Genomic DNA, 15,466 nt, shown 5'->3' on the forward strand with positions numbered 1-15,466 from the left:
CCCACAACCCAAGGAGAAGGTGCTGTGGACTGGGTTGTCAGGGACATGTGGTGGCCATGTGGCAGGACCCTGGAGTCCTGGCGCCACTGCTCCCGGGCTGTGAGGCCCTCTGTGGCTGCCCCTCCTCCTCCCAGCTGCTTGGGGGAAGGGAGGTCTAAGCAGGCCTGGGGGGCCCTCCGGAGCCAGAGGGGAAGGAGGCACTCACTATCCATCCCCTCTCAGCATATCCTGGAGGCCTGAGCAGCAGCTGGGGCCCATCTTCTAAAGCTTGACTCCTCCTGACCCGCCTCCTACACCCCTTGCTGCTTTCACAACAAAGAAAGAATGTGGGGGTGGTGGCGCTGGGGGTGGGGGTGCCTGGAACGAGGGCTGTGCTGGGCCTCCCCACAGCTGGAGACTTGGCCATGCCCTGACACAGCCCAGACTGCCTGGAGATGGACTTGGGATGAATCTGTCAGTTTAACAGCCTTCAGCCTGGCGCTCCAAGCCTAGTCTGTTTCTACCTTTGGGTTCAGGTTGGTCTAGACTAGAGCCAAACCAGACCCCAGCTATTCACAGGTCCCTCACTTCCCCAGGCGACATCTCTCCTGGGGCTGCACAGTATCTCCAGGTTACCGTGCTTGGGGGACACCAAAGACAGCCTTCTGTTCTAGGTCTCCCTCAGGATTTCAGGTTGCAAAGTCACTTCTCATCTGGAGACTTAGGGGGAATTGTTGGTCAGAGTCCCCATGAAGCCTCGAACTGACCATCCTCCCTAGGGGCCACGGAATCACAAAAGTCACTTTGGTTCCCTTGGATCCCTGCGGATTAGTTGGTAGGGACAGCCTACCTTTCCCTACTTCACTCAGATCATCGGCGCTCCCCCACGCCTCCCTCAGTCCGGGATCCGTCTCCAGACCCCTCCCCCAACTGCGAGCTCCTCCCCACCACCACGGGGAGGGGGCGTCGTGGGGGCGGGGCGCCGCGCGGCGGCCCGCGGGGAGGGGGCGTCGTGGGGCGGGGCTTGGCGGCGGCGCGCGAGGACTCGGAGGTACCGGGCGCGCGCGGCTCCGGCTGGGGACGCCTCGGGCTCCGGCTGCTGCAGCGGCGCCCGCGCTCCGGTGCGCTCGGCCTCCTGGGCCCGCCACGGAGCGCAGTCCGCGCGTCCGCCGTGCGCCCGCCCGCTGCTTTCGGCGAGCCCGCAGTGATGGGAGCTACGCGGGGAGCCCCGAGCAGCCCCCGCCGGCTGCCACTGCTCAGCGTCCTGCTGCTGCCGCTGCTGGGCGGTGAGTCCCGGCGAACTGGGGAGCGGGGCTCGGGGAGCGCGGAAGCCCCGCTGGCACAAGGGGTACCCGGGAAGTGGGTTTGGACGGCTGGAGGGGAGAAGACACCCTGGAGTGGTGGAGAGGCTGCTAGGACTGCGAGGTCCCGGCGGCGGGGAGGTGGCCGAGCCCCCAGTGGACTCGGTCGGTCGGGGCCCCTCTGCCACCCACGCCCGCGAGGTCGCGTTTCCAGCTTCACAGAGTTTTCCCGGCCCGAGCGTAGAGTTTTGCTTGGGAGCTGACGGGAGTTGCCCGCGCCCGGGCCCTGGTGGGGAGTTTCTTTTCGAGAGAAAAGCGACCATCCCTCACTTGGCGGGGGTGCAGGGAGGTGGCTGGCGGTGGGAGAGACCGAGTCCCCCGGGTTTAGCTCAGGTGAGGGAGGCCGGCCTGGGGCCGGATGCCGGACCGACCTGCGGCGCGCTATAGCTTTGTTGCCTACGCCGGCTCGACGCTCCCCGCTTCCCTCCTCCAAGTTCCAGGGCCAAGCTGGGACCCCTGATGGCCTTACTGGCGAGGGCGGAAGAAGGGAAGAATTAGGGGCTGCACCGTCTCTTCTAGCTCCTGGGCCCGAGCCCACTCCCAGCCGGGGTTGAATCTGGGGACTGGAGTCCCAGGCTGTCGCGGTGACTAATGTGGGAAGGCCGCTGCCAAAATCGGGCATGGCCGGCCTGCAAAGGTGCGGACGGGGTTTGTTCTGCGCCTTCCTGGATTTCCATCCTGTGTCTCCTCAACGAGAAAAGCAGATCTCACTTTCTACAGGCCAGTAAGGCCAAAAGAGTTCATTCTGTCTTTTCTTGAAGAGCCTCAGCATTTTGATGAGGGTGTGGTCCGTATCTCCAGGATAGAAAGGATCCGGACCCCTCCCCCCTTCCCGCCTTTATTTCCTGTCTTGATCACACCTGAGAGTCACCACTGAGGTGTGGAAGTGTTTCACAGGAAAGCACCAAGCTACCAGCACAGCCTGGACTGGAACTACCCCCCCTCCCCATCTTTCTCTTTCCAAAAAGACCCAAAAATTTTCCGTGATGATTGTGGCAGCAACCCTCTCTGGGGAACTCTGCTCAGGGAACCTGGTCCTAGTTTATCACTTTCCTCCTTTGAAGAGTGGCCACGGGGAGAGGGGGGATAGAGAATTGTCTTTCCTGGCATCTTCCAGGCCTGCCAGCTGCTGAGGGGTTTTGGTGCTGATGGAATCAACATTTCCCCCACCCTTAGTTGTAAAATGAGAGGTAATTGTAACCCAGGACCCAGAGGTAAGAACAGGCTCCGAGGATTTGTAGGAGGTGTTTCTGGAGCTGCCCTGTGTTCCTTGTGATGTGTGGGGTGATTATTGCTCATGGCAGAACCCACATCTGCTCCCAGAGGAAGTAGGGAAGGTTTTTTTTGCCTAGCCAGGATTGGGGGCCCAGCCATATGGAGCAGCCTGAGCTCACAGGCTTCCTACGTTGGCCAGCTGTTTGGGTTTTGGTGTGCAGGTTGCTCGATATGGGTGCGTTCATTGCTGCTAGAGTTCTGGAGTCAAGGGGAGATTCTGCTGGAGACAAGGCTCTTGTTCAGCAAATGCTAAATTCCTTCTGTGAGATGACTCTGATGTTAATGGACGCTAATCTGGTGACTGGTGTTTACTGGAGGGGGCTTCTGTAGGGGAAGTTAGGGTAGGCTGAGGGCTTGGGACTGGAGGTCTTGAATCTCCCCTGGGGGTGGGGAGATGTCTTGAGCTCAACAAAGGAACATTTTAACGAGAGCCTTAAATCAGTTCCACCAAATGTGCTTGGTATGGAACCTGTTCATGTGCTGTAAACAATTTCAGTCAAGGCTTAGGCGCTTGCTGTTTCCTGGTGAAATCCAGGGACTTGGTGCACCCCTGCCAGGCATGACTTTAGGGGGGCAACAATTTTTAAATAGATTACAGTAGATTTTTTCCATCTCATTGTTTGTGTAATTAACTGGAGTTGTAGTAAGACCCTGCTGTTAAAAAGGTTGGAGTAAGCGACCTACGCTGGCTAGGTTTGTGGATTAGACCGTTTTGAAGTTTGGGTAATTATGCTGTAAATGTCTGAGTAACCCTCCAAACTTTGAGATCCCCATTGTGATTAATATGGTGGAGGAGGAGGGAAGGGCTTGATGTTTGAAATGGGGGATTTTGAGCCCCAACTGCTTGGTCGGTTGTGGCCATTTCCCATCTCTGTGCCCCTCATCCCCCCTCTCTGGGTTCTTTCCTCCAGGCTCTTGTTTCTTTGGGGAAATCAAGTTGTCACATTTTGAGAGACACTGTTCTGCAGGACTCCTCGTGGCTCTGCAGCCTGTAATTCAGGCTTGGGAGTTGCTTTTTATCAGTGATGGGCTTCTTTAGATGTTGGGCAGTGCAGTGGGAGGGAGTGGGGAAGGCTAATCTCTGCACATCGCTTGCCAGGGGATGGAGTCAGGCTCCTGGCATTCAGAGCAGGGCTGAGGGCTGGTGATGAAGAGTTTGGCAAAACAGCAACTCCAACTCTGACAGGCCCTGTGTCCCTGGGCAAATTTCTTGACCTCCCAGTCGGCCTCCTCTGTAAAGGGACTTACTTCCTGGGTTGTGCTGAGGATTAAGTGTAATGAAGTATATAAAGGGCCCCTTTCTTGTTCTTCCTCTCTCGTGGTGTGCTTCCAGCACACCTTCCCAGCTTTACTGTCATCCCCAACAATAAAGTTTCCACCTACTGGAACCCTCCGTTCCAGCCCAGCTAGTCTCAGGCCCGTCACCTAAACATACGTGGCTTCTCAGACCTTTTGTTCCTCTCTGGCCAGTTCCTGGTCATGAGCTGCCTCCCCATCTCTCGTTTGCCCACCTCCACTTCCACTTCCTCCCCAAAACTATTTTATTATTTGTTTTGTCAGAGACAGAGTCAGAGAGAGGGACAGACAGACAGGAAGGGAGAGAGATGAGAAGCATCAACTCTTCCTTGCAGCTCCTTAGTTGTTCATTGATTGCTTTCTTTTTTTTTTTTAATTTTTATTTTATTAATCATTTTAGAGAGGAGAGAGAGAGGGAGAGGGAGAGAGAGAGAGAAGAGAGACGGGGGGAAGAGCTGGAAGCATCAACTCCCACATGTGCCTTGACCAGGCAAGCCCAGGGTTTCGAACCGGCGACCTCAGCGTTTCCAGGTCGATGCTTTTGATTGCTTTATCATATGTGCTTTGACCGGGGGGGGGGGGGGGGCTACAGCAGAGTGAGTGACCCCTTGCTCAAGCCAGTGACCTTGGGTTCAAACCAGCGACCTTTGGGCTCAAGCCAGCGACCCTGCAGTCATATCTATGATACCATGCTCAAGCCAGCGATCCCAAACTCAAGCTGGTGAGCCTGCGCTCATGCCAGCGACCTTTGGGCTTCGAACGTGGGTCCTCTGCGACGCTCTAGCCACTGCACCACTGCCTGGTCAGGCTCCAAAACTATTTTCTTGCCCCTGCCAGAAAGTGGATGCCTGTAGAACTTCTGGACTCTTAGGACACCTTCCATGTTTTTGCCCCAGTTGGATTTTAATTTACTGAAGGGCTCCCCCTTTAGAATTCAGTACAGTATCTTATTTATAATGGGTTCTTATCTAGGTTTAGAGGGCAGAGTAACCAAGGGCAAAAGTAAACAGCCCCTTTGCCACCTGGGCATTGGGGGTCTTCTGTGCCCTTTCTTGCCTCTCTGTGTTGGGTGGCCTGCTCAACTGTGACCCAAGCAAGGGGTCCATCTTTCCTGTTACTGGGTTGTCTATTCTTTGTGGTGCTTTCTGAGTTTTTTGTTTGTTTTTTTACAGAGACAGAGAGAGAGAGAGAGAGAGGGATAGATAGGGACAGACAGACAGGAACGGAGAGATGAGAAGCATCAATCATCAGCTTCTCGTTGTGCATTGTGACACCTTAGTTGTTCATTGATTGCTTTCTCATATGTGCCTTGACCGCGGGCCTTCAGCAGACAAGTAACCCCTTGCTCGAGCCAGTGACCTTGGGTCCAAGCTGGTAAGCTTTTGCTCAAAACAAATGAGCCCGCGCTCAAGCTGGCGACCTCGGGGTCTCGAACCTGGGTTTTCGGCATTCCGGTCCGACGCTCTATCCACTGTGGCACCACCTGGTCAGGCGCTTTCTGAGTTTTGATGTGGCTTCTGGCTTTCCCCAAGAGTTCCTGGGCCTGAGCAGCCACCTCTACATATGAAGCTGACCTGCCTGGAAAGACCATGGCTTAAAAAAAGTGAACTAGGGCGGGACCTCAATTATCTGCGACTTTACCTCTCAATATGAGGTCCAAAGGCAAGTGGCATCAGCATTCCCTGGGAATGTGAATCAATATCCCAAACTACTTTTTCACAAGCTCCCCAATTGACTGTACCCCAGAGTTCCAGAAGTCCTGCTCTAGGCGTTTCTCCTTATACAGAAATTCATGTTGCAACAGGACAAATTAGGGGTCCTAGATCTTGCACAATATTTAGAGACTTATCTTAAATAACTTTTAGTTCATGTGCACACTCTTCAGTGTGATATGTGCACTTAAAAATTATTTTACCTTGGGTTGAATTTGAATTAGATTCTATCAGGAAGCATGGCGCAGTGGATAGAGCATTAACCTGGATCGCTGTAGTCTCTGGGTTTGAAACCCCGAGGTTGCTGGCTTTAGCTCAGGCTCTCTGGCTTGAATGTGGGGTTGCTGGCTTGGCTTGAGTGGTCCCCGGTCTGATACCCAGTCAAGGCATGTACAAGAAAACAGTCAACATACAACTCAAGTGAAGCAACAACGAGTTGATGCTTCTCTCTCTCTCTAAAAAAAAAGTGTGACTCTAGAAGGTTGGCAATATAAGTGTGACGCTCTGTTCCTCTTGGAGTCTCAGTTGTCCTCAGGAGCGTGTCTTGTTTATAATGAAAGCCAGTGGAGAAATGGGAATTTGTAGGCAGAAACTGGGTCAGCGGCTGACTTTTCAGGAATACGCTGGGTTCCTAAAGGGAGGTGACGTCTCTGCTGGGCTTTGACAGATGTTGCGTTAAGTCTTGGAGTCTTTCGTATTTTGGAGCGAAGGGGTTTGTGTGAGTTTGTGTTTAAGCCAGTGCAGCTTTTGTGAGATTCATCTGGGGTGGAGATTGGCCAGTTCACATGATGATGATGAGTCAACAAGCAGTTTGGGCCCAGGGATTCAGTCTTTGGAGTTTTTTTAATGGAAAAAAGGGTCATTAAACAGGGTTGTATGTCCTTGGCCTGCATGTCTTGACATCCCTCTGTTCTCCCTAACCTCAGTAGCATGCCTCCCTGCTGCTATGCCCTTGGCACTACCCCTGGCAGAGCCACATGGTGGGGTTACAGGCTCCGGGCCATGGCTGCTGGCACGGGCTCTAGCCTTGCCCTCCAGCTGTGGGCCTGCCTCTTTCCTCACTTCCTGCTCTCTGACTCTGCACCCCCAGTCCTGGTCCTTTTTTTTTTGAGGGTGTGGAAGTTCTGCCATGGTGGCTGGGTTAGAATCCTGTCTTGGGGTTCTCTGAGTTCACTGCTGAGTGCACACTTGGCCCTGCCGAGCCCCCTGGCGCTTTGGTGGAGCTGGCACAAGAGCTGCTACAGCTAATCAGCGGTTTGAGGAAGCTCTCTGCAGTCTGTCACATTTTCCATCCTCTTTTCTTCTCCGCATTGAGGCCATTTCCCTGCCGGCAGCAGTGGGGCAGGGAGGAAGCTTTGTTGGAGGGGCCGGGCATTCGCAGATGCCTTTCCCCTCTTGCTGGTTTGGGTTCTCCAGGCCCTTGTGGCCCTGGGGTGCCTTAACACTGAATGCATGCACAGGTGAGTGGAGTGCAGTCTACCTGGGGTCCGGCAGATCCCAAGTTCCTGCCAGAAGCTTTGACCCATCATGATGAGCGGGATACGCACTTGCTGGTGTTAGGTGTGTTTGTAACTTCCGAAAACTGAGTCCTGAGCCATGAGGCAGAGATTACGAGTGGCATGTTAGGAAGGTGTAGATTTGTTGTTTCTCAGAAATGTGGTCCGGAGACCTTCTGGGCCGTATACCAGTTTCTGGGTATGTAGTGGATGGCGGTTAATTGGAGGTACTGGTTAAAATTTGGGTCACCTGGGTCCTGCTGCAGATCTGCCCATCAGAATTATTAGAGGAGGAGCCAGAAAATGTATTTTAGTTTCTGGTTTGTGAGGTTATACTGTATTTTTTGAATAGCCAGCCCAGTTACATATTTCAAGTCTCAAAAGGAAACTGCAGATTAAAAGAGCTTCCCAGGAGATTTGTACCTACTCTCAAGTTTGAGAACCTCCAGGTGGCCCTGAGGAGAATTTGTCAGTTCAAAGTGGAGGTGTGGCACTGAGAAAGAGGTTGGTATGAATATCAAGGGACTTAGGAGTCCGATGAAAGTGTTGGAAGGTCTTTTGTGGGTGACCATCTCAGGTTGGGCAGGAGGCAGGAAGGAGACAAGACAGGGAGATGTGAATCAGGTGACACATAATGAAGACACCATTTGAAAAAGTGCTCAATAAAATATACAGCTCACAAAAATTAGGGGATATTTCCAAACGAATGTGAAGCTGTAAATATTCCCTAATTTTTGTGAGCAGTGTAAAAGAACATTCCAGAATGTGTAAGACAGTTATGTCCACAACGCAGGAGCAAATGGGAAGGGAAGGCGCTTCGGAGAGGAGAGAGCGAGCGAGTGTTGACATTGCTGGGAGCTCCAGGCTGCATAAAGGCATTAAACCGGGTGGGGTGGTTCATTTCCAGTATCAGCAACATCAGTGCATGATAAAGGAAGAGAGGTGACATGCAAATGATGCTGATCCCTGCCTGCCTTGCCGTCTGGTGCTCCGGGCTGTGGAGGTGGTGGCCCGGGAAGAGCCCCTCTGGCTAACCCTGATGTCCCTTCCTGGGAGTTCTCCTGACCCTGTGGCTCATCCAGTGCTGACCCTTTACGGGGTCAGCTTTTCTTTCCAGTCCTCAGCCTCTAGACCAGTTTGCAGGGGCTCAACAAAGTCGCTCTTGACCGGCAGCTTTAGAAATGGTTTCCTCGTTCTAAGGCAGGCACGGGTTTTCTAAATGGTCTCAGTATTCCAGCAGCAGCTCAGAAATGCGGGCGCAGCCGCTGTGCATTTCCTGGTGGGAACTCCTGCTCCCTCTGTCCCAACAGCTTCTCCTCCGGGTGGTCAGTGCTGGCGCAGGGCCACTGTCTCCCCTTGTGCTGATGGGGACTGGCTAGGAAACCGTGACCCCCAGCCGAGCCAGACTTTTATATTACCTGAGGGAGGGGCTTCTGTCATCACGGTGGCTGCGGGGGTTTCCCCGGTCAGTCACCGTGTGTGACTTGCGAGGTGTCAGTCAGCGCCATGGGAGGTTCCTGAGGTGCCGTGTGGTCTCCCAATGGGTGGTTGAGGTGGTCAGAGTGGGTACTCGCACACACTGGCTCTCTTTTGTCTGCTTCCTGGAGTGCTGGGGCAGTGAGGAGGATGTTTGTCTGCTTTCGGGACTGCGGTGTCCCAGAGGCTAGCTCATACAGTGCTTTTGTGGCCATTAGGAATAGGCGCCCTTCCTCCCAGGCTGCAGCCCTGCACGGGACACAGGGCGCCTGGAGCAGGGCACCAGTGTACAGTCATACGTGGCTGTCCTATTGGGACGAGGGCATTGCAGCCAGTGACTCTTTGTTTCCCAGCTGATGGGCCAAGGTGATTTTGGTGACTTCCCCTAATGGGTTTCAGGTGAACCCTTTTCACTCCTGCTCTGCTTCTGGTGGTGTTGGGGCCCGGCCCTCCTGCTCATGATGGGGCCCGGGCTGCGCCCACTCCTCAGCATGTGTCTGTCTGTGGCTGCTGAGGGCTTGGCCGGTCTCTGGGCTTCTCTCCCGCCAGAGGGTTTTGCTGCCTTGCAGAGGCAGGCTTTTAGCCTCTGTAATAATTGATGCGAAAGGCTGGCTGACAGAGGGGCCTCAGCCTTGACTTCAGCCACAGTAAGGAGCCTCAGGCTTGCCTCTGCCTGGGCACAGAGGACCTCCCGGGTTCCTGTAAAGCACCTTGGGCATTCCTGCTCTAGAGGGAGTCCTGCAGTAGAAGTGGTCTCACTTAAGTTGCAAAGATGGGCCCTCAGTGTTGATGGGCTCCTGCTCTAGGTGCCCTGGAGGTACGTCCCTCTTAGCCGGAGGGCTCTCTGATGGAACTCCAGCTGGAAGTTAGGAGACCTGGACCCTGTTCCTGCATTTACCCCAGATGGCTTGATGATGTTGGGCAAGTCCCACCTGCCACTTGGGCTTCGGCTTGAGGACAGAGGACCTCAGAGGCTCTTCACTGTGGTGACCTCTGAGACTGACCTGGCCCAGCGTCGCCATATGCACCCTCCAGTTGTGTGTCTGCCACGCCGACAGGCTCTCTTCCTTGCCTTCGGTTCCGGAGACCACATTCATCTGAGGGCTGCATTTATTTTGGAATCTCCAGTGCGTGGGCACAGATGCGTTTCGACTCGATCGGTTGGTGATGTGGGTGTAATTCCCTGGGTGCGGAGGGGAACGGACAGGTTTGAGTAAGTTTGAGGGAGGATTGGGAAGGAGTTCTTACGAGAGAGAGGGAAAGAGCGAGTTTTTATCTGGGGACGACAAAGCAGAACCACGCACCCGGTTAGTCCTCAGGTATTTGAGGGACTAGTGCCTCGATGGGAATTCGCTTTTCTTCTGCACAGGAGGGAGAACAACTGGGAGGGGGCTTCACGTTGGGAAGAAGGGATCGGTGTGTTTGGGAGAGCCGCCTCTGTAGTGACCAACAACTGCACCCAGCTCTGCCGTTTACAAAAGACTTTCACTCCTGCTGACATTTGGTCCTATCAACCGGGCTCAGAGAGCGGCAGGGTGAGGATGGTGGAGTTTTTTTTTGTTTTTTTTTTTGGAGAAGGAAAGGGTGGCAGGCATCTGACAGGGGAAGAAACTGAGTCACAGAGTATGATCCTCTGAGGACTGCAGAGCTGATTCCGTGTTCTCGTATGTCCTTGTATGATGTCCCCTCTAGAAGCTATGATGTGTCGTGCAAGCATGCCTCAGAACCTAGTAATCATCTGGGGACGGATTTTGCAGATGAGAAAACTCTCTGGGTGGGTTTAGGAGCAGTCCTGCTAGAATCAGAGGGCGGAGTCACCTTTGTTCTTTTTACTAAGAGTGTATCCATCATTTTATATTTGGAGAGAGCTTTAGGGCCACAGCCAATTTTCCTCCCTGTTTCTGTTACAAAACAGGTTAGGGTTTTTTGTGGGCCGTTCTGAGGTTTGTATACACATCTGAACGTTTTTAGAGTTATGGTCACACTATCTGTAATCTAGAAGTCCAGAACACTGTGCCCGAACCCCCAAGATGGGAGCTTTCCTCACGAACCCAGGGGTTCTCTGACTCTTCCGCCTGGTGCTTCTAGAAGGTCGTGGGTAGTTACAGGCCCCGGCTTGCAGGTGCGCTACCACATTCCAGACCAGGGTGCCTGCTGCGAGCCGTACACTGGGTGATGCTGTGCTGGAGACCAGGTGGGCGGCGACAGTCAGTCATGCCTGCTGCTGCTGGTGGTTTGCCACTTCTGACTGCTTTTGTGTAGATAGATGTGCCCGTGTTGGGGGGTGCGGGCCCTGGCACACAGTAGGGGTGCAATGGATGTAGCTTTCCCTGTCATTTCTGACTGTGTAGGCAGTCCTTGCATTCTCAGGAGATCTCAGGAGCGGTTGGACACAGACCTTGGACGTTCTGGGAGACGTGGGCTTTCAGGCCAGGTCTGCCTGCCTTGAGCTGGTTGTTGACTGCTCTTGGCAGTCCTGCTGAGCCCGTTCTTCTGCCTCGGCCGTTCTCAGATTCCAATATGAGAACTGATGTTCTATCATGGCTGAGTGCAAAGTGACACTTCAGTGTTCTGATTCTGTTGAGCTCATCTCTTAAAAAAACAAAAACAAAAACACAAAGCTGAGCTGTTTTCCTGGCTGGGGGAAGAGAGAGGGGTACCCTTCAGGCCAGCAGGTCCTTGGAAAGGTGATGTGCTCGGATGGCATTTGAGAGCCCAAGTTCATTTTCAGCCACCTGAAAAACAAAACAAATCACAAAGAAAACGGTTGTCTTGCAGCCTGGGGCGGGCAAGGGGGCGGGGCGATGCTGTTGGTTCTTTAGCTCCAGCTACAAAGAGCGGACAGATCATTCTATCTGGTTGGTTACTTTAGCAGGTTAAGCTAATTGTTAAACTGACCGATTTAAAATTTGCCCAACTTGCCAGCAGCTTTGCCGCCGCCTGAGATCTGGGCTTCTCCACCCCAGGGGTCCCGGCCTTTTGTAGGAGGAGCTTTGAGAGGAGGGGGCAGATGCTGGGTCCTGGAACAGCCCTGGGGGGGCCTTCAGGAGGATCTCCGTCTTCTCTCCTCCCCCATCCCCTGCCCCTCAGTTTTTGAAAACTCCTTAACACAAAAGGCTTTTATTTAGTAAACTCCTTCCCCCTGTCTTGATACAGTATCTTGAGTTGCTTGGGTGTATGTGTGGTGGTGGTGGTGATGGGGGTATTTATCCCTTTATTTCTGTGTAAGAGGCTGGGATGCTGTCTCTTTACCTTTGATTCAAGGGCTTTTTGAAGATGGTCTGAGCGGTCCTGTGGAGCTGGCCTGCTGTCATTGGCAGCAGTTTTAGACGAGTCTCTACTTGAGCCGCCCCATGAGACTCACTTTCCCAGGCCCTCGGATGGTGCTGCCCAGAGAGGGGGCAGGAGAGCCTGGGCCCAGCCTGCCCTAGGCTTGGGTGGCACCTCTTTCTGTCCCCTTCCCACTGGCCCAGATCAAAGGAGCCTCCTCGGGGAGTAGGGAAATACCTCTCCCAATAGCCCCACCAGTGAGTAAACAGCCTGGGCCTCTTGCAGCTTTTGAAGCGCGGTGCTTCAGGCCTGGAGGAATGCAGAACATTTCATCTTAGGAGTGGACTTAGGTTTCCACTGCTCTCGGTATTTGCAAATTTGAAACAAATGCCCTCATTTAGCAGCAGGCAGGCTGGGCAGTAAACGGGGGCTGTTTAAGGGCATTTATGGCAGTCACAGGTATTTGTGGGAAGAGGGACCCCAGCAGGTTTGGGGAAAGACAGAGGGTTTATGGTTAGGTGGGTTGTACAAAGACCCCAGCCAGGTCTCTGGTGGAGGGTTGTTGTTAGGTGGGCTTTGTCATAAAAAGTATTGCTGCCTGCTGCCTCCCAGGAAGTAAGGATCTCCTTCTGTCAGACACAAAGGGGTTTGGGATGTGTTTATCCCCCAGGGCTGATGCTAAGGGCCTTGTCCCTCTGACTTGGCTGCCAAAGTATCAGATTTCCAGTGAACCTTTCCTTCTCCCACTCCCAGGGCTTGGAAGGCTTGTTAAATGTGCTTTATATGTAACGAGTTGGCTGAGAGGTTCCCCCTGACTTCCAGCAGGTTTTGTGAGGAAGGAGCTAGGGAAACCTTTCTTCCTTTTTGTTGTTGTTTCTGGAAGTAGGATTTGTGAAGGTGCCATTGCATAAAAACCGTGGTTTTAGGAATTAGCCCAGCAAGTGTTCTGTGCCTTTGATGGGGCGGCTGAACCCAGAAGGATCTGTCTGAGGTCTGGCCACCCTTCTCTTACCCCCCAGGGAAGGTCAGAGATCTGGTTCGAACTGGGTTCTGGTGTCACAGCTTGCTCCCTGAGAGACCTGAGACAGTTCAAGCCACCACTCTGAGCCTTAGTTTCCTCTTTTGTAAGATGGGGATAATAAAAGCAATCCTGTTAGAGATAGAGATCGCGTGAGAATTAAGTGAGATAGTACTGTGTTTCATTTACTCTATAACAGTGATTTTGAATCGGTGTGCTGCAAGAATTTTAAAAACGTGTGATACCTGACTATTGAGTCAGGGGTACTGACCTCTTTTTCCTTAGATCAGTGTTTTTTAACCGCCAGTCCGTGTACTGGTCCACCAGAAATTTTGTGCTGGGGGAAAAAAAAAATTTTGTGCTGGTCTGCCAGAGTTAACCACCCTGATGTTGTATGATGATTATAGACCCAGTGATGTTAGTCAAATTCGCTCTTGCTCGGTAATTTCTGCCTTAGTGATCCCTAAAATAATTCCCCTATTTCCACTGTTCCCAAGTGTAAAAAGGTTGAGGACCACTGCCTTAGATTGTCCAAAAAAAAAAAAAAAAAAAAAAAAAAAGACAATAGCCAACACAACAATAGCTATCTGGTGTGAGTGAATCAAAATTATTATCTTTTCTTTTTTTGTTAGATCTGCAAAAAACAAAATATTTTTTGGTTTGCCATAGAGTTTTAATTAGTTCATATATGCCGTAAGATGAAGAAGGTTAAAAATTGCTGCTTTATAAGATGCTCTTTTCTTCTCCCTCAGTTTCATGTCTTCGGAATCAGGTTGTGACATTGGTTATGTAATACTGTTCTTAGTTTAGCTGGTACCATTCCTATGATAGGAACATAAGTAACGGCACATCTTAAAATCTTTGCAATTCATTGTATGTGAATGTCGTCTCATATCCCGAAAGCTCAATAAAAATAGTTACAATGTGATGAGGGGGATTTATTTACTGGTCTGTTTTTGTTTCCCATCTACCAGTAACTTTGAATAGAAACTGTCTTCCTTTTAGTCTGTCAAATAAATAACAAATGATGCTTAAGGCATAAAGCATCATGGTGTGTGTCTGTGTGTGTGTGTGTCTGTGTGTGATTGTCTATGTGTTTCTCTCTAGGGGTTGAGGTATGGTGGGGGTGGACTTTTAAGTCCTTGGGAGGCAAGAGATGTCCAGAAAAGGAGGTGGTTGTCCCTGAGAGGATAAAAAGTCTGTTATGGAAAGAAAATTCCTTTCTGGTGGTAGAGTCTCTGTTTAAAAAGGCTGAACTATTCCTTAGGGACACTGGAGACGCACTCCAAGAATGGTATGTCTGGTAGGCAGATTGAGACGGAACCAGAAAAGAGTAATTAACAAGGATGCAGAGAAGCCCTGAAGAGGAGGACCCTGAATGCCAGGCTCTCAGAGGATGGCAACCCGAGTGAGGCAGGCAGGAGACAGACAGGAGACGGTAGCATTTTCTTCCCCTTCCAGGGAGCCCAGTTGCATGGGGTGGATCCACTCTTTGTGGAGACAACTGGTGCCCTCTGGTTTGCTTTGTGCTGCCCATGCATTTCCTGCCGAATGGCACCTTTTCCTCGTCAGGCCTGCAGTGGCCCAAAGTCCGGGAAGTTCATTTGGTTGAGTTCTGGGTCATGTGGTGGTGGGGAATGGATTGGCTGTGGGCTTGGGGTTTAGATGTTAGATGTATGTATTAGTAAATGTCAAGAGCAAAGCTTTATTTCTTCTTTTTTAATATACTGCTCACAAAAGTTAAGGGATATTTTCAAATACAAGGCGATAAAAGAAAGTACTTGATTTTGGGTTTTTTCTGTATTGTTTCTGAAGTGAGAAATGGGGAGGCAGTCAGACAGACTCCCGCATGTGCCCGACCGGGATCCACCCGGCATGCCCACCAGGGGGCAATGCTCTGCCCATCTGGGGCATTGCTCTGTTGCAGCTGGAGCCATTCTAGCACCTTTGGCGGAAGCCATGGAGCCGTCTTCAGCACCAGGGCCAACTCTGCTCCAATGGAGCCTTGGCTGTGAGAGGGGAAGAGAGAGATAGAAAGGAAGGAAAGGGGGAAAGGTGGAGAAGCATATGGGTGCTTCTCCTGTGTGCCCTGGCCAGGAATCAAACCTGGGACTTCCACAGGCTGGGCTTATGCTCTACCACTGAGCAAACTGGCCAGGGCCTGATTGTTTTTTAAATTTTTTTATTAAACAAGAACATCAGAAAAGCAAAGGACCAGTCAAAGAAAGTTTGATTATGCAAATGAGATGCAAAACCAACTTTTATGTCATTGGTGAAAATGCAGTGTACAAAAGGGTGAAAGTACCAGAGTGTCTGCACGTTCCCTGATCCCCTAAGTTTTGTGAGCAGTAGATTTGTTTCAGGTACTCACTTTTGTAGGCTTTCGCACGACTCCACCTTATAAAGGTTTCAGAATGAAGGTTCTTTCTGTGTTCTTGCCCAGAATTCTAACCCAGTTAGGGAAGGGGCCCATGAATGGATCACCTGGAAGGCCAGAACCCAGGTCCAGGGGCTCGGAAACCCATCCTTCCTGTGGAGTGAGTTCCCTCCTTGGCTCCCTTCCGCAGTGTTTCAAAGGAGGAT

General features: G+C 52.0%; 1 protein-coding gene across 1 annotated transcript in view; it reads left to right on the forward strand.

Moving 5' to 3' along the window:
• The first annotated feature begins 1,011 nt into the window (after positions 1 to 1,011).
• Positions 1,012 to 15,466, forward strand: part of PTK7 (protein tyrosine kinase 7 (inactive)) — a 77,838-nt gene continuing 63,383 nt past the window's right edge. Inside the window, exon 1 of the mRNA XM_066250811.1 lies at positions 1,012 to 1,265. Within this exon, the coding sequence (XP_066106908.1) occupies positions 1,187 to 1,265 (79 nt within the window). The 5' untranslated portion in view covers positions 1,012 to 1,186. The remainder of the gene's footprint in view (positions 1,266 to 15,466) is intronic.

The sequence above is a fragment of the Saccopteryx bilineata genome, chromosome 1 (genome assembly GCF_036850765.1).
Source record: "Saccopteryx bilineata isolate mSacBil1 chromosome 1, mSacBil1_pri_phased_curated, whole genome shotgun sequence".
Taxonomy (NCBI): Eukaryota; Metazoa; Chordata; class Mammalia; order Chiroptera; family Emballonuridae; genus Saccopteryx; species Saccopteryx bilineata.